General features: G+C 46.1%; 1 protein-coding gene across 3 annotated transcripts in view; it reads left to right on the top strand.

Annotated features, from left to right (window-relative positions):
* LOC143774549 (triacylglycerol hydrolase DDHD2-like) overlaps positions 1–25,626 on the top strand; it is an 89,488-nt gene that overhangs the window by 51,497 nt on the left and 12,365 nt on the right. For all 3 annotated transcript variants that reach the window (XM_077262254.1, XM_077262251.1, XM_077262252.1), the window contains 5 exons: positions 6,627–6,835; positions 9,584–9,654; positions 10,099–10,221; positions 10,338–10,436; positions 11,706–11,825. In XM_077262254.1, coding sequence (XP_077118369.1) covers positions 6,627–6,835; positions 9,584–9,654; positions 10,099–10,221; positions 10,338–10,436; positions 11,706–11,825 — 622 coding nt within the window. The remainder of the gene's footprint in view (positions 1–6,626; positions 6,836–9,583; positions 9,655–10,098; positions 10,222–10,337; positions 10,437–11,705; positions 11,826–25,626) is intronic.

Below are 25,626 nucleotides of genomic sequence, written 5' to 3'. Positions count from 1 at the left end.
ACTTGGAAGAGGGCGATATAAGTAGCAAAGGTTACCATGCCTCGCAGCGCACCATCTCGATAACTTGTCACAGAAGATTATTTCACTTAAGAGGATTAAGATAACATAAAAGGGTTATTCCCAGCTCCAAGATCCTATCCCAATATGTAGTAGGTGTAGTAATAATATGAGCAAATACCTATAATTAGACATGTAGTATAGTTCTTCTGATTCACTATGTCACTTACCTCATGTGTAGGGCATTACAATAGCTTAGATATCTATGGTTACGACCACTAACTGCTAAATAACGAACTATATGAGTAGTCGTAACTATGGATACCTAAGCTACTGCAATGCTCTGTAGGTAGGTGACATAGCTAATCAGAAGAACTATACTACATTTCTAATTCGAGGTATTTGCTAATATTATTAAGAATAATATTAATAATACACCTACTATATATAGGGATAGGATCTTCGAGATGGGAGTAACCCTTTAAGGGGAACGTTCATTTTATCAACCAGATGAAAGATACAATATCCCTTCTCAACCGTGGTACATAAGTATATGTGATATGGGCACAAGGTATGGCATGGGTTAAGGACGTTTCTAGTTTGGTATCTTTGTAATCGTACTGACCTGGAACATCATGCTGCCTGGTCAGTTTTACTGCACAGTGCATGTCTTAAACCCCTCCCCCACCCAATAAAAAATGGCAAAAAGTGGTTTTATTCTTTTTCAACATTTCACTTTTGGATTTTACTCTGTCGCCTCATTGGGGGACACAGGACCATGGGTGTTATGCTGCTGTCCACTAGGAGGCGACACTATGCATAATCTGAACAAGATTAACCGTGGCTCCTCCTCTGCAGTATACACCCCTGCATGGCGTCAGCCTTCTCCAGTTTTTGCTTAGTGTCGTATAGGAGGCACACCTAAGATTTTTTCTTTTACTCCGTTTTTTTCCGACGGATTACAGATGAAGAAAAGTGGGTCTCCTGTGAGACTCCCGGCATGGCTCCTTCCTCGGCCCCCTATTATGGGGTGCCCAGTTGAAGTAGAGATGGCTATTCCCCATGTTGCTCCTTCCCCAGTCCCTCGGGTGCTGGTTCGAAGTCGAGACCCCCCCCTCTTTCCCCAATTCCTTTTGGTTTCTGGGTTGAGGTCGAGGATAGGATAAAGGCCCCTAAAGGTCACACAGCACCCTCCCTATCCCCCTCTGGGGGTATTAGGTTGAGACACCTCAGGTAGGGCCTGAACAGACCGCATTCTGCAGCTCCCAGCAATGGGCCAGCGCACTGCGCCTGCATCCAGGGACCCCAGCCCAGCTGCGGGCTCCTGTTGGGGCCGGGGGGAGTGCAGGCAGGCATGGCACAGACAGACACAGGGCTCCCTGCGTCCCTGTCTCTGCGGCAGCACCAGCTCTATACTGCCTCAGGGGGACCCCAACCGGGCTCCCCCTTCCGCTTACAGCCCCACCGCCATCCTGCCTTTAAATCCGGAGGCATCCGGTTCAGATCCGACCCCCTCCCGGACTTTCGCGCCGACCTGGAGCCTTTCTGGGCCTCAGGCATCTAATTTAGGCCCCGGCTTCGGCCTAGCTGTAGCCGCCGCCTCTTCTCCGCCCCCCCGGCCCACCCCCCGGATGACAAATATGACACTCTACAGTGTCATAGAGGGGGCGGATCGAGACAGAAAGGGCGTGTTTTTACACAGCTTTGCCGCCTTTTTCTCAGCTCTCCGCCCCCTTCTCCCCCTGCCTCTTCTCCTCGGCGGCCATTTCTACTGCAGCAAGGATTAACCCTGCATCTCCCGGTCAGCAGGACCAGGACTAGGCCAGCCAGTCTCCGGGGGGCACAAGACTGTGGATCTTCAGCGCTGGACCTAGGGGCACACTGGTGGGGTAAGATCACAGCTGGGTTGTTTTACTCGACTGTGAATCCATATTACCTATAAGGCTCCCCTATAGGTTTCTCTACCCCTGTAAGGTCCTCTGCAGCCAGCCCTTCTGCACTCTGTGCACTATGCCGGGCTCAAGGTCCAAGAGAACCAGGCAGGACTGCTATTATGCATTCTGTACAACCTGCAGGACCGCTCTCCCCAGTGGCAGCACGTAACGCACTGCCAGGACTGCATCCAGACTACTGCGTCAGAGCCCCAAGAAGCCCCTGCCAATGCCTCGGTGTCTAATGCCACGCCGGAATGGGTCACTCAGAGGTCGCAATCTATGACGCAGTCTATAGATAACAAACCTCCACATTGCTTCAGGCTCTGCAGGGTCATGCCTCGGCTATGACCGTTACCCAGCAAAGGGAGAGCTTGACTCAGGAACAGAACGACCCTGGCACATCCAAGTCCAGATCAGGACGCAAGCGGACCCATAGGTCAAGTCCATCTACGTCATCCCATAGCACACGGTCATCCCCTTCTAGGGAGAGACACCGTAGTTCCAGGTCTTCTAGACCATCCCCTTCCAGGGGCAGACAATGCAGATCTCCGCAATCCCCGACCAGAGAAGGCCTCCTCCCCAGCTCACCCAGCAGGGGACGCCTCAGTGATACACAGGATTCGGAAGGCATCTGTGACTCCGACTCAGACAGGGAAACGGAGGGGTCCCTGATCCCAATCCCCCCCTAGCAATACAGCGCTAGTTGAGGACATAACCTCTTCCATCCATCGGGTGCTGGACATTTCTAATCTGCCACTAGAGGCCCCAGAACACAAGATTTCCTTTGAAGGACCTCTGAAGCCGCCTAAGGTTTTCTCTAACCACCCAGAGTTTAAAGCGATCCTTATAGAGCAGCTCTCACAGCCTGAGAAAAAATTCGCTAATCGCAAATATCTGGAGGCAAGGTACCTTTTCCCACAGAACAACACCAAGGAATGGACAGATCCACCCGAAGTGGACCCCCCAGTCTCTAGCCTAGCAGCACAGACCCTCCTTTTTTACTGCCAGATAGCTCAACCCTCAGGGACGCAGCAGACCACCGGCAGTTAGAACGCATGGCTCGTTAAATTTTCGAGGCGGCAGGGGCCTCCCTGGCTCCCGCGTTCGCTTCAGTTTGGGCTGCCAAGGCCATACTGGCATGGGCCAAAAATGTACAAGCTGGCCTCCAAGCATCTGCTCCTGAGCTGTCGGACCAAGCGGTTCAAATAGCAGTTGTAGCAGATTACATGCTTCATGCAGCTCTGGATTCAGCAAGGGGCGTAGCAGGGATAGCATCAAACGCCATCACGATTCGGCGTATCCTCTGGCTGTGGAATGGAAAGCGGACGTAGCCTCAAAGAAGTCCCTCACGCACCTCCCGTATCTCAATGGGTGACTTTTCGGTGAAAAGTTGGACACAATGATATCCAACGCCACCGGGGGGAAGAGTACCTCTCTCCCTCAACTGAAACCTATACGCACTTAAGAAGAAGTGTAACAAAACCGATTCCGATCCTTTCGGAATTCCTCGGGCTGGTCCGTATCGCGTCCAGCACAAAATCTTAACCGTTCCCCACACAGGGACAACTCATGGTCGACGCAAAGGTGGGACAAGACCTGGCAGTTAAAAGTAGGCCAGTCAAAGCCCAAAGGAGGTAAACCTCAGATCTTTTCCTCCTCATGACTCACGGACCCCGGAAGACATCCCACCCGTAGGCGGACGACTTTGCTCTTTCAGCAAGTCTGGATGCCTACTACAGAAGACAGGTGGGTCAGGGAACTAGTGTCTTCCGGATACAAAGTAGAGTTCACCTCCAACCCACCGAACTGATTCTTCCTCTCTGTTCCCCCAAAACCACCAGCCAAGGCTCGTGCCTTCCACCAAGCGGTTTCCTCGCTTCTTCAAGCAGGAGTCATAGTACAAGTTCCCACGGCCGGGCGCTTCCGAGGGTTCTACTCCAATCTATTCGTAGTCCCCAAGAATGGAGGCAGCGTACGGCCCATACTGGACCTAAAACAACTCAACAAATACGTACAGGTTCGTCACTTCCACTGGAGTCCCTTCGGTCCATCATTGAGTCCACGGAGAAGGGAGAATATCTCGCCTTCATAGATATACAAGACGCATACCTGCATATACCGATTGCACCTGCACATCAGAGTTTTTTCACAGGTTCGCAATCGACCAGGACCACTACCAGTTCGTGGCTCTCCCGTTCGGACTCGCCACGGCTCCCAGAGTGTTTACCAAGGTCATGGCAGCCACCATGGACGTCCTGCACTCCAGAGGCATAGTAGTCGTTCCATACCTGGACGATCTACTCATCAAGGCTCCTACCTTCAAGGACTGCGAGCTCAGCGTCTCAATCACAAACGACATTCTGAGTCGCATGGGCTGGTTAGTCAACCTACAAAGGTCATCACCAACTCTGAGTCAGTCTCTGACCTTCCTGGGAATGCTATACAACACCTCCAGGGGTCTAGTGCCCTTTCCCAGGGACAAGGCACTGGCTCTCCGCCTAGGAGTTCGCATCCTCCTCTGCAAACCCCCTCGATCTCTCCGGTTTGCCATGATAGTCCTCGGCAGGATGGGGGCAGCAATAGAAGCGGTCCCATTTGGCCCAGTTTCACCTCAGGCCTCTCCAACTAGCGGTTCTCAAGTCCTGGGACAGGAATCCTTTTTCCTCTCGACAGGGAATTCCAGCTAATGCCGTCAACCAGGAGGTCCCTGCTCTGGTTGCTCAAGCCAACCTTGCTAGCAAAGGGGAAATCCTTTCTCACAGGTCAATGGAAGGTTCTGACCAATGATGCGAGCCTGATGGGTTGGGGTGCAGTGCACCTACACCACGGGACCCCAGATGTGGACCTAATGGCATCCCACTTCAATGCCAAGGTCTCCAACGTCATGGCCAGAACACACGATCCACGGTCGCTCGGAGCAGACGCTCTGGTTCAGGACTGGACCCAGTTCCAGCTTCTGTACATTTTTCCACCTCTCCCCCTGTTATCCAGAGGTGAGGAAGATCAAGAAAGATGGAGTTCCAACCACCTTAATCGCACCGGTCTGGCCCAGACGTACATGGTACGCCGACGTCGTACAACTTTCAGTAGATGCCCCCTGGCGCCTCCCCGACCGCCCGGATCTTCTATCACAAAGCCCATTCTACCACCAGAACTCAGGGGCTCTCAATTTGACGGCGTGGCCCTTGAAACCTGGGTTCTAACCAGGCAGGGCTCTCGACGAACGTCATTAGGACCATGATCAGGGCACGGAAGCCAGCCTCTGTCAAGATCTATGACCGTACCTGGAAAGTTCTCTTTACCTGGTGCGAATCTCGCGGCCAGACCCCATTCCCTTCTTCCCTCCCCGAACTACCTGTTTTTTTTTTTTTTTTTTCTCCAATGGGGTCTGGAGGCCAGGCTGTCCCTGGGCTCGCCTAAGAGCCAGGTGTCAGCCCTCTCAGTGCTTTTTTTCAAAGGCGCATTGCTACCAAGCCACGAGTAAGGACTTTTCTTCAGGTGGTTTTCTGATTGGTTCCCCCCTACAGACGACGACTAGAAACGTGGGACCTCAACCTGGTCCTGACAGCATTGCAGGAACCACCCTTCGAACCCCTTAAGGAGGTCCCGCTCCGCCTTCTCTCCCAGAAGGTGTTTTTTTTTCCTGGTAGCACTCACCTTCGCTACGCAGGGTGTCTGAACTGACAGCACTCTCCTGCAGACGGCCCTTCATCCACCATACAAGAGGCCTACCGCCTTAAGAATTCTCCTCTTCCAGCCGGTATTACGGCACACTCTAAACGGGCGGTAGGGGCCTCCTGGGCCATTCGGCACCAGGCTTCGGCACAACAAGTGTGTAAGGCGGCCTCTTGGACTAGCCTACACACGTTTACGAAACACTACAGGGTTCATACCCAGTCCTCAGCGGACGCGAGCCTGGGTAGATGTGTTCTGCAGGCGGCGGTGCCCCAAGTATAGGGGCCTGTCTGCACAATATTTGTCCATTGCTTCCCACCCAGGTACTGCTTTGGGACGTCCCATGGTCCTGTGTCCCCCAATGAGGCGACAGAGTAAAGGAAATTTTTGTGTACTCACCGTAAAATCTCTTTCTCTTAGCCTCTAATTGGGGAACACAGCTCCCACCCTGTTGCCCTTTTCGGGCCGTTGTTACTGTTGAGTTCTCATATTGTTCTTTGAGCTCGTACATAGTGGCCTTCTTATAGGCATGTCTATGTTATTCATGTTACATTCCTCCTACTGCTTTTGCACAAAACTGGAGAAAGCTGACGCCATCCAGGGGTGTATACTGCAGAGGAGGAGCCACGGTTAATCTTTTTCAGATTATGCATAGTGTCGCCCCTTAGTGGTCAGCAGCATAACAGTCATGGTCCTGTGTCCTCCAATTAGAGGCTAAGAGAAAGAGATTTTACGGTGAGTACACAAAAATCTCCTTTTTTTTCTTTCCGTTTCTCGGTACATTATATTGTAAAGCGAAAAATATAATTCTAAACTACAACCAACCAACCTCTCATACGATTATGTAGACAGGAACATTTTTTTTATGGTTCTTGTAAGAATGTACTGGGGAAAATAAAAAGTGTCACAAAAAAAAAAAAAAGAAAGGGATTAAAATACCCCAGTTTCTCTTTGTCCCTAATTGTAAAAAAGTTTTCCTTTTTATCTGCTTTTAATTTGACTTCTTTTAATGCTCCCTAGTGACATCCAGAGGATCTCGCTGCCCAGCATCTGCCGCCTCCGGCAGTTCACAAACGAGACCATACCGGACCTGTTCTTCTACAACAGCCCGACGTACTGCCAGACCATCGCGAACACCGTGTGTGGGGAGATGAATCGCATCTACCGCCTGTTCTTGGAGAGGAACCCCAAATTTAAGGGGCGAATCTCAGTCACAGGACACAGTCTTGGTAGGTGGAGAGAGGGCAACATGTCGCCCGAGGTTCTTATCCTACATTGGCTACGTATTGGGCCATACCAATTGTGGTAAGGTGGCCCGTAATGTTACAGTGGAGAAAGAGACCCAGCACATTTCCTGCATACAGTACTAGTTCAATATCAAAACAAAAGTGGTCTTCTAGGCATTAACCTTCAAGGATACAGCCCATATCCCATTTTCATTTTTGCTATATTTTTTTTAAATATATATTTTTTAAATTTTCCCATCGATATAGCAGCATGAAGGCTTGTATTTCCTTTTCTTTCTTTTTTTAGATGAGTTAGTTTTGAATTTGATGTATTTTGTAAATTTTTTTTTTTTTTATTGTACAGTTGTGTGAAAGTGTTTTCTGATTTCCTATTCTTTTGCATGTCTGCCACATTTATATGTTACAGATCACCAAACAAATTTAAACATTAGACAAAGATAACAGAAGTAATCACAAAATGCAGTTTTTAAATGAAGGTCTTTATTAAGGAAAAAATAAATCCAAACCTACAGGACCCTGTGTGATAAAGTGATTGCCCCCCTTTCCCCTCTTAAAACCTAAATTAATTGTGCTTTATCACATCTTTGGGAAACTGAGTTCAAATTCCCTAGCCACGCCCAGGCCTGATTACTTCCACACCTGTTCTCAATCAAGAAATCACTTAAATAGGACCTGTCTGACAAAGTGAAGTAGACCAAAAGCTTCTTAAAAGCTGGACATCATGTCATGATCCAAATAAATTGTGGAACAAATGAGAATCAAAGTAATTGAGATCTTTCAGTCTGGAAAATGTTATAAAGTAACCTAAAGCTTTTGAACTCCAGTGAACCACATTGAGAGCCATTATCCACAAATGGCAAAACATGGAACAATGTAGAACCTTCCCAGGAGAGCCTAGCTGACCAAAATTACTCCAAGAGTGCAGCAACGACTCATCCTAGAGGTCACAAAAGACCTCACAACAACATCCAAAGAACTGCAGGCCTCACTTGCCTCAGTTTAGGTCAGTGTTCATGACTTCACCATAAGAAAGAGACTGGGCGAAAATGGCCGTCCCACTGCGACAACGTGTACCCATCGGTCTTAAACCCTTACCACGTATCCTACGACGTCAGTATGAATAGGGGCAGGGTCCTACCGAGATTGTGAAATGGCCGCAGTGTGAACGTGCTCCTACACCTCGCACATACACCATCTCTGTGTATGGGGATGAAGCCCGTCACGTTGTCTTCTAGGTGGAGCCTCTGTATCAGCTGCTGAATCTTGTACCTGGCGCCACAATATAGTTGTGCAGTCGGTTTGTGTTGATCTTTGCCCGTTTAGTGATTCATGTGTAATCTGGGTCAGAAAATCATCATTACATGTGATGTGATCTCACGTCAGCTTTCTTGCCAAATGAATGACAATTCTACAGTTTTAATTTTTTTTTTAATTACTTTTATACAATTACTACACTTCTCTGAAAAATAATTGCTTTTGGATCGCTGTAGTCCCAGACAAGTCTTTTTTTTTTTTTCTTTTTTTTTCCTTCAGTTAAAATGTATGAGATCTTAGTTTGTTTGTGACAAGCTGTAGTTTTCTTTGATCGCTTTTGATAAACTTTATGGGAGACATAATAAACAAAAAAAGACATAATTTCTACATTTTTATTTATTTTTATATGCACCATTCACCCTTGGATATAATTGTCATGTTATCTTTATTCTGCGGCGCGATTACAGTCATGACAATTGTAGATTTATAAAAGTTTTGTAAGTTTTGCACGAGCAATGCTTTACAAAATGTACTTTTTATGGGTCAGTATATTCTGAGACCCACAATTGACATTTCTCTGCAGATATATGAGGGCTTGTTTTTGTTGTTTTTTTGTGGGAAAAGCTGTTGTTTTGCTGGCACCATTGTTGGCTATATACAACCTTGTTTGATCACTTTTTAAGTCTTTTGGTAGCAATCCTGAACCTTTGACAGACCATCAAATCTGGAATTGTTTGTCAATGATAAGTTGTTGTTTTTTTGTTTTTTTTTACGTAGTTCATTTTGCAGGTCAATACAATTCCGGTGATACTAATTTATTCTTTTTTTTTTTTTTTTTTGACAAAGGGAGTCCTCCTCATGTGCCCCTCTCATTATTGAAGGGGTAAAAGTGCTGGGATCGGAGTTGGGTCCGATCTCCGCACACTCAGCAGGAGCGCAGCTGTGTATAATAGCCGCCTCCTGATGTGGATGACCATGGCACAACTACTGTACCCAATCCATCCCTCAGATGTAACTAAATGTGGGAAATCACTTACAATCTGGATGTGAGAAGGGGTTAAAGCAGATTTCTATTGCTCACATTTACAGTTTTCAGAGCTGAAATCTCCCAGAATTCAGAGCTTGCTTTGGTGATTTTCAGTCTTGGAGGTGCCATCTTTATACCACACACTCTACAGTAAGCGGACGTAGGAAAAAACTAACTGTCCTATGTATTGTAGGACTTCAGGGGGTGTCTATTCACAAGCTTGTTGACTGTGACGGCCAGCAGAATTGTGATTGCAGCTCTGGACTCTATGAAAAGTAATACAATGTATTTACAAAGTTGGGGCCCTTTTGATTTTTTCCTGGTTTTATCCTATTGCAGCCATAATACAATATTTTTATTGACGTGGGTTAATAAACTTATTACTGGAATATGATCCCTATAAAGACCGGTTGATGCCCATTGACACCGTACTACTGTCTCCTCTATAGGATCTCTGATTCTCTTTGATCTGCTCACTAATCAAGTGGATCCTGAAGAAAATGTTCCTCTCAAGGCAAAGGTAACCTAGACCATTTGCATGTAGATTCAGCTGTTATAGTTTTGTTTTGCTTCTTCCAGAGGCCGTCTTATACCATCAGGCATGACGGTGGTCTATGGCTACAGAAGTGGAGTAGGAGTACCACCTCTTACCTGCCGGCATTCCTTGCTCTTCTTTTGATTAGCTGGTCTGATATTGCGCCAGGTCAGCTAATGAAAAGGAAATCCGTGAGTGCCATCAGGTAAGAGGTGGTCCTCCAGCTCCCCTTCATCCTAACTGCTTTTACAAGCCTCTGAACCTTTGCCACCACTACGTGACACCATACTCTTTGTAGGACTTTGTAAAGTTCTATCCACTTCAGAAGTACATGTTTGCCGCTATGGTTATTGGTGCTGCTTTGGCGGGATGGGTGATCCTATACATTGGGACACCCTAAATGTGAATATTTTTTCTTTTTTTGTGCAGACTTCCGTACCGAAATTGGAATTAAAGACAAACAAGCAGACGCTGGAAGACGTCATGAATCAGCTGGAGCTGGCGGAGTTCACTGATGTGTTAGAGCGAGAAAAGATGGACATAGACTCTTTGGTGAGTCTGACCCTTCCGGCTGTTCCTAAGTTTAACCCATGCGGTTACTGTCCTTTTTGAGCGGTGCGGCTCTGTAGGTGTTTTACTGCTTATATTTTTGCCCCATGCGTGTATAGGGCTTGTGCTCTGAGCAAGACTTGGAGAATATGGGCATTCCTTTGGGACCAAGGGAAAAAATTGTCCACTATATAAAACACAGAAGACCTCCTCTTCATGTGAGTATTTTCATGGGCTGTTTTTTTTTTATTTTTTTTTATGTTGATTTCCATGTTAGCAGATTCCATACTTTTGAGTGACCTTATATCTTAATTCCAATCTCGGGCATTTAATAAATGAGATTCTCTGCAGTAAATGAGTCTCATAGAACTAATGAAAACAGAAGAATTAATCTTTATTTACTTCTAAGGGTACCGTCTCACAGTGGCACTTTTGTCACTACGACGGTACGATCCGTGACGTTCCAGCGATATCCATACAATATCGCTGTGTCTGACACGCAGCAGCGATCAGGGACCCTGCTGAGAATCGTACGTCGTAGCAGATCGTTTGGAACTTTCTTTCGTCGCTGGATCTCCCGCTGTCATCGTTGGATCGGTGTGACACCGATCCAGCGATGCGTTCGCTTGTAACCAGGGTAAACATCGGGTTACTAAGCGCAGGGCCGCGCTTAGTAACCCGATGTTTACCGTGGTTACCAGCGTAAAAGTTAAAAAAAAAAAACAGTACATACTTACATTCCGGTGTCTGTCCCCCGGCGTTCTGCTTCTCTGCACTGTGAGCACCGGCCGGCCGGAAAGCGAGCACAGCGGTGACGTCACCGCTGTGCTTTCTGGCTGGCAGACACAATGCAGAGAAGCAGAACGCAGGGGGACAGACACCGGAATGTGAGTATGTACTGTTTGTTTTTTTTTACTTTTACGCTGGTAACCACGGTAAACATCGGGTTACTAAGCGTGGCCCTGCGCTTAGTAACCCGATGTTTACCCTGGTTACCCGGGGACTTCGGCATCGTTGGTCGCTGGAGAGCGGTCTGTGTGACAGCTCCCCAGCGACCACACAACCACTTACCAACGATCACGGCCAGGTCGTATCGCTGGTCGTGATCGTTGTTAAATCGTTTAGTGTGACAGTACCCTTAATTCTAATCAGATACATTTTTATTAAGGAAAAACAATTATAACAAATGACATCAAGCTATTATTCACAGATAGTCACATATTTTTATGAACAAAACTCCCCCCCCTTCGAGACCCCCTTAATGCCTTCCTCATTTCCCATCCGATATTCCTTCCCCAATCCAAATACAATTGTATAGTATGAACATCATCTATAACATTATGCATCCTCCCCACAAATCTAATTCCATTCTGTCCATGGCTGCCATATCTTTTGAAATACATCGAGTTTATTTCTCTTAGTATAGATACTTTTTTCCAATAAAATTATATGATCCACCTGCGTAAGAAAGTTCTTCTTAATTCTAGGACACAAAATGCACGGCCCCGGGGTCATCTCCTAAGAAAGACTTAACACCACCTCCGTCCATGTCTGGCAGCACTTCCAGTATGGCCAATTATGAATACTGCGATGTAGGAATTGGACAGGTAAGAATATATAAATATATATAATATATATATATATATATATATATATATATATATATATATATATATATATATATATATATATATATATATATATATATATATATGAATATATATAAAATTAGGAAAATAAGTTGATACACTGCCGACATTATTCATTTATTATTTTTTTGTGTCTTAACCCCTTAACGACCGCCGATACGCCTTTTAACGGCGGCCGCTAAGGGTACTTAAACCACAGCGCCGTTAATTAACGATCGCACATCGGAGGACAGAGAAATAGGGTCCCCGATGGCCCCCGATAGCCCCCCAATACTCACCTATCTCCCCCGGTGCTCCTCGTGGCTCCCGATGGGCGCCGTCATCTTTTTCCGTAGAAAAAATGGCGGGCGCATGTGCAGTGCGCCCGGCCCCCGGAAGATTTTTGGGGTCTTGGCTGCCGGGGGTAGCCGAGACCCCAAAGAACATGATCGGGGTCGGTTTTTACCGATTAACTGTTTAATTTACTGATTATTTAATTAACTGTTTACCGGCGACCGCAAAAAAAAAAAAAAAAAAGCGATCTGTAATTCTCTGTCCTCTGATGTGATCGCACATCAGAGGACAGAGAAATAGGGGGATTCGGGGACCCTATCATACTTACCGGTGTCCCTGGGTCCTCCTGCGTCTCCTCCTGCCGGCCGGCTTCCTCGGGAAAGAAAATGGCAGGCGCATGCGCAGTGCGCCCGCCATCTGCTGCCATCTGCCGGCCGGCAGGAGAGACGAGTTGGGGCTAAAATTAGGGTTAGGGTTAGGGTTAGGGTTAGGGTTGGGGCTAAATTTAGGGTTAGGGTTGGGGCTAAATTTAGGGTTAGGGCTAGGGTTAGTGTTAGGGTTAGGGCTAGGGTTAGGCTACTTTCACACTAGCGTTTTTTGGCTTCCGTCGCAATGCGCCGTTTTGGAGAAAAAACGCATCCTGCAAAAGTGCTTGCAGGATGCATTTTTTCTCCATTGACTTGCATTAGCGACACATTGCGACGGATTGCCACACGTCGCATCCGTCGTGCGACGGATGCGTCGTGCTTTGGCGGACCGTCGGCACAAAAAACGCTACATGTAACGTTTTTTGTGCGACGTGTCCGCCATTTCCGACCGCGCATGCGCGGCCGGAACGCCGCCCCCGCCTCCCCGCACCTCACAATGGGGCAGCAGATGCGTTGAAAAACAGCATCCGCTGCACCCGTTGTGCGGCGCTTAGAACGCTAGCGTCGGTATGTCGGCCCGACACACTGCGACGGGCCGAGTACGACGCTAGTGTGAAAGTAGCCTTAGGCTTCTTTCACACTTGCGTCGGTACGGGGCGGTCGCAATGCGTCGGCCCGACGTACCGACGCACGTTGTGAAAATTGTGCACAACGTGGGCAGCGGATGCAGTTTTTCAACGCATCCGCTGCCCAGTCTATGTCCTGGGGAGGAGGGGGCAGAGTTACGGCCACGCATGCGCGGAAATGGCGGACGCGACGTACACAACAAAGGTTACATTGAACTTTTTTGTGACGACGGTCCGCCAAAACACAACGGATCCAGTGCACGATGGACGCGACGTGTGGCCATCCGTCGGCAATACAAGTCTATGGGCAAAAAAGGCATCCTGTGGGCACATTTGCTGGATCCGTTTTTTTTCCAAAACAACGGATTGCGACGGATGCCACACGACGCAAGTGTGAAAGTAGCCTTAGGGTTAGGGTTGGGGCTAAAGTTAGGGTTAGGGTTAAATTTAGGGTTAGGGTTGGGGCTAAATTTAGGGTTAGGGTTGGGGCTAAATTTAGGGTTAGGGTTGGGGCTAAAATTAGGGTTAGGGTTGGGGCTAAAGTTAGGGTTAGGGTTGGGGCTAAAGTTAGGGTTAGAGTTGGGATTAGGGTTAGGGTTTGGATTAGGGTTGGTATTAGGGTTACGTTTGGGATTAGGGTTGGGATTAGGGTTACGGTTGGGATTAGTGTTAGGGTTGGGATTAGGGTTAAGGTTAGGGTTGGGATTAGGGTTAAGGTTAGGGTTGCGATTAGGGTTAGGGGTGTATTTGAGATTAGGATTAGGGGTGTGTTGGATTTAGGGTTTTGATTAGGGTTATGGTTAGGGTTGAGATTAGGGCTGTTTTGGGGTTAGGGTTGTGATTATTGTTAGGGTTGTGATTAGGATTATGGATCGGGTTGAGATTAGGGTTAGGGGTGTGTTGGGGTTAGGGTTGGAGTTAGAATTGGGGGGTTTCCACTGTTTAGGTACATCAGGGGGTCTCCAAACATGACAGCCAATTTTGCGCTAAAAAAGTCAAATGGTGCTCCCTCCCTTCTGAGCTCTACCGTGCGCCCAAACAGTGGTTTACCCCCACATATGGGGCATCAGCATACTCGGGATAAATTGGACTACTTATGGTGTCCAATTTCTCCTGTTAGTTACCCTTGTGAAAATAAAAACTTGGGGGCTAAAAATCTTTTTTGTGGAAAAAAAAATATTTTTTATTTTCACGACTCTGCATTATAAACTTCTGTGAAGCACATGGGCATTCAAAGTTCTCACCACACATCTAGATAAGTTCCATGGGGGGTCTAGTTTCCAAAATGGGGTCACTTGTGGGGGGTTTCTACTGTTTAGGCACATCAGGGGCTCTCCAAACGCGACATGGCGTCCGATCTCAATTCCAGTCAATTTTGCATTGAAAAGTCAAATGGCGCTCCTTTGCTTCCGAGCTCAGCCATGCGCCCAAACAGTGGTTTACTCCCACATATGGGGTGTCGGCGTACTCAGGAGAAATTGCACAACAACTTCTGGGGTCCATTTTCTCCTGTTAACCTTGGTAAAATAAAAATTTGGAGGCAAAAAGATCATTTTTGTAGAAAAAATGCGATTTTTTTTATTTTCACTGCTCTATGTTATAAACTTCTGTGAAGCACTTGGGGGTTCAAAGTGCTCACCACACATCTAGATAAGTTCCTTAAGGGGTCTAGTTTCCAAAATGGTATCACTTGTGGGGGGTTTCCACTGTTTAGGCACATCAGGGGCTCTCCAAACGCGACATGACGTCCGATCTCAATTCCAGCCAATTCTACATTGAAAAAGTAAAACGGCGCTCCTTCTCTTCCAACCTCTGCGGTGCGCCCAAACAGTGGTTTACCCCCACATATGGGGTATCGACGTACTCAGGAGAAATTGCACAACAACTTTTGTGGTCTAATTTCTTCTGTTACCCTTGTGAAAATAAGAATTTGTGGGCGAAAAGATCATTTTTGTGTAAACAAATGCGATTTTTTATTTTCACGGCTCTACGTTATAAACTTCTGTGAAGCACTTGGGGGTTCAAAGTGCTCACCACACATCTAGATAAGTTCCTTAAGGGGTCTAGTTTCCAAAATGGTGTCACTTGTGGGGGGTTTCCACTGTTTAGGCACATCAGGGGCTCTCCAAACGCGACATGGCGTCCGATCTCAATTCCAGCCAATTCTGCATTGAAAAAGTCAAACGGTGCTCCTTCACTTCCAAGCTCTGCGGTGCGCCCAAACAGTGGTTTACCCCCACATATGGGGTATCGACGTACTCAGGAGAAATTGCACAACAAAATTTGTGGTTAAATTTCTGTTTTTACACTTGTGAAAATTTAAAAAAATGGTTTTGAAGTAAAATGTTTGCAAAAAAAAGTTAAATGTTCATTTTTTTTCCACATTGTTTCAGTTCCTGTGAAGCACGTAAAGGGTTAATAAACTTCTTGAATGTGGTTTTGAGCAGCTTGAGGGGTGCAGTTTTTAGAATGGTGTCACACTTGGTTATTTTCTATCATATAGACCCCTCATAATGACTTCAAAGGTGATGTGGTCCCTAAAAAAAACATGGTGTTGTAAAAATGAGAAATTGCTGGTCAACTTTTAACCCTTATAACTCCCTAACAAAAAATTTTGTTTCCAAAATTGTGCTGATGTAAAGTAGACATGTGGGAAATGTTATTTATAAACTATTTTTCGTGACATATCTCTCTGATTTAAGGGCATAAAAATGCAAAGTTTGAAAATTGCAAAATTTTAAATTTTTTTGCCATATTTCAATTTTTTTCATAAATAATCGCAAGTAATATCGAAGAAATGTTACCACTAACTTGAAGTACAATATGTCACGAAAAAACAGTCTCAGAATCAGCGGGATCCGATAAAGGGTTCCAGAGTTATAACCTCTTAAAGTGACAGTGGTCAGAATTGTAAAAATTGGCTCGGTCATTAAGTACCAAATTGGCTCTGTCATTAAGGGATTAAATCACTTTGCATAGCACAATTATTTTTGCACTTTATTTACTAACTGGTTCTATCTTGGCAATAATCCCAGTATACTCGTTTTAAAGGCAATATATATATATATATATATATATATATATATATATATATATATATATATATATATATATAAAATTGTATAATGTTCTTTAGGTAATATCTATTCTCTCCAGACTTTAGTGCTTATTATTTGTCATGTGTTTTGCTTTTTCCATTTCTGCATTGTTTGTCTCCATCTCCAACAAAAAAAAATTTATTTTTAAGTTGTTTTTTTTACTATAAATTTAAATAAAGATTGTCATTTTATGATTCCTGTCTGGAGGACCTTTGTTCTTTCATATTTGTCTAAATCACGGTCCTCCATGTTTAATTATTGGGGCATCTTTTTCAGTATTAGTAATTTGGACTGAATACTCTGAGGGGATGGGAGCCAGTGAAGAGATTTGCGGAGGAGTAGCGACGAGAGAGATGAACTAGTCGGGCAGCAGAGTTAAGGATGGACTGGAGAGGTGCGAGAGTGTTAGCAATTTTCGTTTTGCCCATTCTGCAGATTCAGCGCACCGATCTGGGCCATCCTCACTGAGATGCTGCAGCAGCTGGATTTTGTAAGGGCGCCATTTGTGAGTGGCTAATATCCGCTGAAGGGATGTTCGACTGATGCCAGATCGGCACGCTGAATTTGCAGAATGGGCAAAACAAAAATTGGAACAGGACCCTCAGTTTACACAGAACATTATCTTCCGTGATGAGGCAAACTTTTTTGGGTGGGCCATTTATATGGATACACCTAAATAACATGGGAATGGTGACAGTTTTCTTGGGTAGGGTGTCTTGCATTGAAATCTGCTGCAGTGACCCGTGTACTGTGTTCACCAGACATCAACACAATTTCTATCTGTTCCTCACGTGTTAACCTCTGCGACATGTCATTGGCTGTAAACAAAGAGAAACTTGTAAATAACTCATGAAAGAATAAAGTTACGTTAAAACCAAGCACACCATTGTTTGTTTTGTGAAATTCTCAATAAGTTTGATGTCACATGACCCTCTTTCCATTGGAAAAAAAATTTGGATCCAAAATGGCCGACTTCAAAATGGCCGCCATGGTCACCACCCATCTTGAAAAGTTTTCCCCCTCCCATATACTAATGTGCCACAAACAGGAAGTTGATATCACCAACCATTCCCATTTTATTTAGGTGTATCCATATACATGGCCCACCCTGTATAAATGTATTTGCATTTTGCAGTAAGAAATACGTATTTGATCCCGTACCAACCATTAAGAGTTCTGGCTCCTACAGACCAGTTAGAAGCTCCTAATCAACTCGTTACCTGCATTAAAGACAGCTGTCTTACATAGTCATCTTTATAAAAAAAACTGTCCACAGACTCAATCTGTCAGACTCTAACCTCTACAACATGGGCAGGACCAAAGAGCTTTATAACGATGTCAGGGACAAGATCACAGACCTGCACAAAGCTGAAATTGGCTGCAAAACTATAAGTAAGATGCTGAGTGAGAAGGAGACAACTGTTGGTGCAGTAGTAAGAAAATGGAAGAAATATAAAATGACTGTCAATCGACATCGATCTGGGGCACCATGCAAAATCCTATCTCGTGGGGTATCCTTGATCATTAAGAAGATGAGAGATCAGCCTAAAACTACACGGGGGGGGGGGGACTTGTTAATGATCTCAAGGCAGCTGGGACCACAGTCACCAAGAAAACCATTGGTAACACATAACGCCATAAAGGTTTACAATCCTGTAGTGCCCGCAAGGTCCCCCTGCTCGAGAAGGCACATGTGCAGGTCCGTCCCCAGACACTTGGATGATTCTGTGAGTGATTGGGAGAAGGTGATGCGGTCAGATGAGACAAAAATTGATCTATTTGGCATTAACTCAACTCGCTGTGTTTGGAGGAAGAGAAATGCTGCCTATGACCCAAAGAACACCATCTCCGCTGTCAAGCATGGAGGTGGAAACATTATGTTTTGAGGGTGTTTCTCTGCTAAGGGCACAGGACTACTTCACCGCATCAATGGGAGAATGTATGGAGCTATGTACCGTAAAATCCTCAGTGACAACCTCCTTCCCTCCTACAGGACATTAAAAATGGGTCGTGGCTGGGTCTTCCAGCAAGACAATGACCCAACACATACAGCCAAGGCAACAAAGGAGTGGCTCAAAAAGAAGCACATTAAGGTCATGGAGTGGCCTAGCCAGTCTCCAGTCCTTAATCTCATAGAAAACTTATGGAGGGAGTTGAATCTCCGAGTTGCCAAGCGACAGCCTCAAAATCTTAATAATTTAGAGATGATCTGCAAAGAGGAGTGGACCAAAATTCCTCCTGACATGTGCGCAAACCTCATCATCAACTGTAAAAAAACCAAACATCTGACTGCTGTGCTTGCCAACAAGGGTTTTGACACCAAGTATTAAGTCTTGTTTGCCAGAGGGATCAAATACTTATTGCTCACTGCAAAATCAAATAAATTTATGTAATGTATACAATGTGATTTTCTGGATGTTATTTTTGATATTCTGTCTCTCAATGTTAAAATTAACCTACCCTTAAAATTATAGACTGTTTGTCTTTGTCAGTGGGCAAACTTACAAAATCAGCAAGGGATCAAATAATTATTTCATTCACTGTGTATATTATATTTTATTATACACTGCGACTAGGCAGAAAAACAGGTTAACTCCACCCCCAAGCAGGCTACACCCACCGACTGGCAGAGAGCTAACCAATTTGTGAGAAAGCAGCTGGAAAAGAGAGTGCCATTCTTAGTTCAATTCAGGGTAAAAACAAGGGCGGGTGCTGTGTTCCCCAATGAAGGCTCAGAGAAAAAGAACCCAAAATCTTCTTTTTTCTATCGCTTTATTGGGGACACAGGAAACCATGAAATGACCTGAAACAATCCCTGGTTTAGGAAGAAACAGTGTAAGGCCGGTTCATTGTTGCATGCAGGGCCTCCATGACAGCGCTGGTGTTCGCTGAAGCATAGGAGAACCATGTGTGGAAAGATGTAGACCAAAGACCAGGAAGCAGCCTAGCAGGCCCAAGGGTGAACAGCCCATTAAGCTTCCAATGTCAAGCGGAGAGAGATGTGATCCTAATTGAGATCAGTCTTTTCCGAAGATAAGAAATAGCAGGTGCATCGGACAATGGAGATATATGAAGCGGGACGACCCCCTGCAGAAACCACAAAAAAAGAAAGTCCGAGCTTCTGAGGAGTCTTGTCCTGGAAATGTAGAGGCTCAGCTCTGACGAGATCCTGGTTGAGAAGAGGCCAATCCAGAGAATGAGATGAAAAGGTACAAAGTACCTAAAACGGAATTGGAGTAACCACCTTGAAGGGAAGGATGGACCGGGCATATGATCCCTCTATCCTCGTGAGACAAAGTGACAAATTCTTCTGGCGGAGGATATAAGAACCACCTTAGGAAGGAAGGAATGAGAGGACCTCCTTCTGAGACAAGGTCTTCTGGTAGGGGATGTAAAGTGTGTCCTGGCACTTTAAATAATAGGGGGACAGATTGGAGTCTAGGCCCGACAGTAGGAAAACCCAAGAAGGAAGGAAGAAAAAATGACAGTGGTGTGACCTGACAGTTATGCGGGGGAAGGTGGTTACTTCGCTGTCTTTATGGTATAAAGAGCCTGGTCGGAGAAGGCAAGCAGCCTACAAGGCTGCGGCTTCTGCAGCCATGATGTAAACTAGGAGGCTGAGAATTCAGGAGGAAGAGAGGACCCTTGGAGGACAGGGCTGGGCAAAAGAGGATCATGAGAAGGCAGGTCTGGACAATCTGGAAGACTCCATGGGACCAAAACCGGGTCTTCTGGGCCAGACCGTAAGGTTGACACCAGGGGTGAGGCTGCAGAGAAAACATTTAATTTGGCACCCAAAAACCCAAGAACACCCTATTTAGAGTTGAGCTCTGGAGATTATGTAACTCAGAAATGGCAGATAGTGCAGACTCTGAACTTCAGAGGGTTGTTAGAGGGTCTTTCCAGCGGCTCAGGGTTGTGAGCTCTTTAAAGACTGCTCCTCAACCCGGGAGACAAGTATCCAAGGACATGGCCTACCACTGATCGTGAATGTCAAGAGCGGAAACTGAAGGGTGGGGGGGAAGGAGAAAAAGGCTCCTTTCAGTCAGGAGATGCTTCGCCCGAGGTGGGCGAGAGATGTTGTGAACACTGTGTGAGTTCTCTGTTTTGTCTCCCTCTAGTGGCCTTTTTGTTTTACTGCGGCTCTTTGGCTGGAATCAGCTGTTTCATTACTTGCTATTCAGGTTTGCTATTTAGCTCACCTGGACCATTATTCCTTGCCTGCTGTCAATGTCTTCAGTGCTATTTTGGAGCTCTCCTGCAGTCCTTCGTTATCAGTCTCTTCAAGAGAAGCTAAGTTTTGCTTGGTTGATTTTTGACCATCAGTGGTCATATGTTTCTTGCTTTATTTTTGTTTCTTGTCCAGCTTGCTAATATGTGATTTCCTAGCTTGCTGGTAGCTCTAGGGGGCTGAGTTTCTCCCCTCACACCGTTAGTTGGTGTGGGGGTTCTTGTATTCTCAGCGTGGATTTTTTGCATAGGGTTTTTAACTGACCGCACAGTTCCCTATCTGTCTTCTGCTATCTAGTATTAGAGGGCCTCATTTGCTGAATCTGTTTTCATTCTACGTTTGTGTTTTCCCCTTACCTCACCGTTATTATTTGTTGGGGGCTTTCTATATCTTTGGGGTGATTTCTCTTGAGGCAAGTGAGGTCTTACTTTCCCTCCAGGAGTAGATAGTTTCTCAGGCTGCGTCGAGACGTCCAGGAATTTAGGTATGTTCACCGGCTACCTTTAGTGTGTTGGTTAGGATCAGGTTTGCGGTCAGTCCAGTTACCACCTCCCTAGAGCTCGTGTCTAAGTTCATTTACTTAGCTAGTCCGTTTTGCGATCCTCAGCCACTAGGATCATAACAGAGAGAACTAAATTCTGATCCAAGGAGAAGGGCCGAGAATTCTTACTAGAATTCGTACGCTAGGAGGAAGGATCTTGGCACCAACTGTGAAAAAAAGATTCTGCCCACAGGAGTTATAGGCAAGATAACGTTTGCAGTGCGGCTGTGATGACCAGCCATCTGAAGGGAAGGCTCTTTCATAGTGTAACCTCAACCAGGTAAATAAAATGAGGCACTAAGCACTTTATCACTATTCTTTCCACCGCATCTCTCCTAGGTGCTCTAGGTAGTTCACACAGCGTTAAGGGCTGCATTATTTGTTGATTCATTCACACTGTTGCAAATATAAATTTAAGAGGGCAGCACCTAGTCCATACACCTATAACATAGCACCATTACTTCTGAGAGTTCTATGGTCTTAATCATTATTTATAGCAAGGAATAACACCATAATAGTGATCCATTGTCTGTACAACAAGTGTATTATTGATGTTTGTGCACATTACCTGATTCATTCCATTAATCCATTGCTCCCCATGGTACTTTGAAGTCATTATAAATTTAATTAAAAGTACACATATTATGTTTTATGTATTTTGCGTGCCACCTATAAGCGTCCCCTATTGTGACATCTCTGCTTATTTTATTATTAAGTTTTCATTATAAATAGTCAAATTTTAATTATGCTTCGGTATTCGATTCATTATTCGTTTCTACGTTTGATATGTATAGTTGTTGAATTGCCTAAAATAATAGTCTTGGACTTCCTTGTATAATTCTAGTACCATGCCTGTAGCTTGACAGACTTGAAGTGGTCCATTTCTGTGGAAACAAAAAAGACGACAAAAACACTGTGGATAGTGGATTGAAAACTAGACAGTTGACGGGATAGGCAACCACTTCATAGTTGCGAAGAACGGGAGCTAGTAGGTCTGACACTCTATGAATAGTGGACAGAGAACCGGCGTAAGTCTGCATAGGTAACCGCTCCACAGCTATGGTCATGGAGCTGGTGAATCACCAGGCGGTTGTTGCCATAGGAAAAAAATGGTCTAACTGTTGTCATTGAGGTTGGTGTGTCTGACACACTGCAGAGAGTGGACAGAGTACCAGACGGTTGACGCATAGGTAACCACTCCGTAGCTACGCTCTGGGAAGCTGGTGGGTCTGACTAAGATGGTGGAAAGAGTTAAAACGGTTCTCAGTTTGTATAGCATTTAATAACTGTGGTAGGGGTCTGGTGACACATCGTTTCTGACCTACTAGCTACCGCAGAAGCACTGTCTGACAATGACAGGGGTGTAATACTATTAAATCATGGTTATGGCACATTTCTAGTGGATCTGTGGACTTGACCATAGGGACAGGTGTGATGTTCCTGTATATACTAAAGGCAGGTGCACCCTGCCAGGGACAAGGGATCTAAATGACCGGCGACCTCAGGCTGCGGGGGAATCTGTGCGAGAGATACAGGGTCAAAGGGAAAGACTATCTCAGGACATTATCTGTTCAGGACACAATTTTCCCGAGTGTTACCTGTCCGCATGGACACTCCTGTCAGATTCTTCATGGTTGGAGAAAACACCCACAAGAAGCATTGTGTTCTTGATGGTTGACAGAGTGCTCCATGGGGGGAGGCTCATCTTCCTTTACTCGGTCTGCTTGACAGTTGTTATCGGGCTGTCCATCATGTCCTGTAGCTTGGAGGGTCTGGTTTGAATCTAGATAGGACTCTGACTCGGAGGGCGGTACTACCTCGGGGAAAGAGGAACGAGACATGGAAGTAATCCTGGATGATGTAGGCAGCAAAGGGGTCCAGACGTGGAGCTCGAATGCGCCTGCTTTCTGAACCTTTACATGGTCTGCCATAGCTGCATGCGTCTGATACATCTTGGGAAAGGATCAGAGCCGCAGGGTCAGAGGGCTTATCAGGTAGTTGTGTTGGGACCTCTACCAAGTACTGGGATACCTTGGTTAGGGTGGTTGCTGAATGAAATAGGGCAGCCACTCACTCGAAGGAGAGGGTGCATGCTAGTCCTTGGAAGGGGGAATTCCTGAAATACCTGCGTGTTTGAGTTGCAGCAGTCGGAGCAGAAGCCGTATCCTGATCTGTGAGCAGTCTTGTAGTAGACTAATTCCATACTAATGCTATAATGATTTTGGAATGACCCACAAACTCTATAGGTGTGATGGCCCTTCTTTCCCTTCTGGTCGTATATTGACCTGGTCGTGTTCACACAATATCCTGACCTTGCAGAGAAGAATATAAAGGGGTGTCTTGCTCTCCACTCCTAAAGTTGCACAGTTAGGCAGGGCCCAATGAAGGAGCTAAGCTTAGCAGTCGTCTGAGGCAGGAGCTCCCGCTCAGTATAAGCTATATGCAGGATTGCAGCCTGTAAAATTGGTGGCCAGGTACCTGAAATTATTGGGGAATCCGTGACCGGTGTGGTGCCTGCGGATCTGAGTGCCTGCGGGGCAATGACCAGCAGAAGGAGCTCCAGGAAGGCGGCTGGGGAGCAGGAGAGAAAGACCCAAGATGGCGCCGGCCAGGAGGAAAGGCTGTCAGAGGAGCCTGTGATTGCGGGGGAGGATCCTAGGAGAGCAGATGCTGCAGCCAGGCTGCAGCGCTTCGCCCGACAGACAGAGGAGATCCGGAGCTCTACTGTGACAGGCAAGTCGAAAGATTAAGCCTGTGGGGCACAGAGATATGGAGGAGCTGGGGGAGGAGGAGGGAGAGGACAGCGATGGTGGGAGCTGTTCTGTGCAGGAGAAGGAGGAGAGCGGGGGAATCATGAAAGGCTCTGTGCTATGCATCGAGGGAATGCAGATTCCTGAGAAGCCCACTCTGAAGGATGTGTTTTAAGGTGGTTTTACAGAGTCACAATACTATCACCAATATTGCTGCGCAGATGGGGGTCATGCAGGCAGACATGTCCAAAATGCAACATTCCTTGCACGTGACTAAGGAAAGGATGGGAGAGGTGGAAAAACGCATTAGCGGTGCCGAGGACTGTATTACTAAGGCGGATAAGGCTACAAAACGCTTGAGTGCTGCGATTTCTGCCATACAAGCGAAAACGGACGACCTTGAAAATAGGTCCAGGCGCAATAATGTGCGGCTGATTGGGGTGCCTGAAAAGACGGAAGGCTCGGCGCCAACAGAGTTCTTTGAAAAATGGCTATTAAACCATATTGGAGCCGACAAGTTATCTCGGATGTATGCTATTGAAAGAGCACACCGCGTCCCTATGTATCCCCTCCCCCCTGGGCGTCCTCCTAGACAAGTGCTAGTCAAGGTCTTGCACTATCGTGACAGAGACGACATTCTCAGACATGCCAGAGAGTACCCGGATTTGCAGATAAATGGCTCCAGGATTTCCATATTTCCGGACTTCTCCATAGAGGTGCAGAAGCAGAGAGCCAAATTTGTCCATATCAAGAAGAGGCTGAGGGAGATCGGCGTCACTTACTCGATGCTGTAGCCGGCCAAACTAAGAGTGGTCGCTGAAGGGAAAGTGCACTTCTTCACGGAGGATAAAGAGGCACTCGGATGGCTGGACAGCAACGAGCAACATTTGCGTCAAGCGAAATTAAAGGACTCAGTGGGATGATAGAACGGTTCTTTCTTATTCTTGTTTCTCTTTTACTGCCTCTTTTTTTTTTTTTTTTTGGAGGGATCCATTGGCTCCTTTCCCCCCCCTGGGTTTTTTGTGTTCTTATGAGGCGGGGATCGGCCCTTGTTGGATCTCGAGTTGAAATTTAAATAGGCTGCAATCCACAAGTCATGTGAGAGTCCCAATAGTTTGGGACAAGCGGCGGGACTGTTGGACGGGGTTAACAGACTGTTCCGGATAAAGTGCGCTCTCCCCTCCGTGTTAGGAGGGGATGGAAGGATGGGATGGGGATTTGTTGGGGATGTTTCTCTGTTGTGTGGGGGGAGGGGGGGGGATGGGGAAATATTTGTATAATGTACATCACCATGGTTACTGTGGTTGTGGCTTTGGCCGCAAATGGATGAAAGAATGTGGGATAATATGTACTGAGGAGGGAAAATGGCGGGAAGAATGAGAATTGTGAGTTGGAATGTCAGGGGTTTGGCGTCTGGTGTGAAGCGGCAAGCTGTGTTTAAATTTTTGAATGATGCCAAGCCGTCAGTGATCTATCTGCAGGAGACTCATATGGTGAAGGAGAGAACGCATTTTCTGGCTAAGAGATGGGTTCAGGTGGGGTACCATGCCACATATTCAGCATATTCCAGGGGGGTCAGCATCCTCATCTGTGATGGCGTACCTTTTGTGTATCACAAAGTGGTTAGAGATCAGTCGGGTAGATTCGTATGTTTGCTTTGTAAACCACCATATTGTGCAAAGGTTATCCACAGAGTTCTGGGTATATTGGAGGAGACACCGGGGATACCGTTTTTGATGATAGGGGACTTTAACAACATTCCGGACGCACACTGGGATAGGGGGAGACGAGAGCCGTTGAAGTCGGGTGGTAATTGCACACCATTTGGTGCTGTCCTGAGGGAAACTGCTCTGCATGATTTATGGAGGATTT

This window comes from Ranitomeya variabilis, chromosome 5 (genome assembly GCF_051348905.1).
Source record: "Ranitomeya variabilis isolate aRanVar5 chromosome 5, aRanVar5.hap1, whole genome shotgun sequence".
Classification (NCBI taxonomy): Eukaryota; Metazoa; Chordata; class Amphibia; order Anura; family Dendrobatidae; genus Ranitomeya; species Ranitomeya variabilis.
This window is presented reverse-complemented; position numbering and strand designations above follow the sequence as displayed.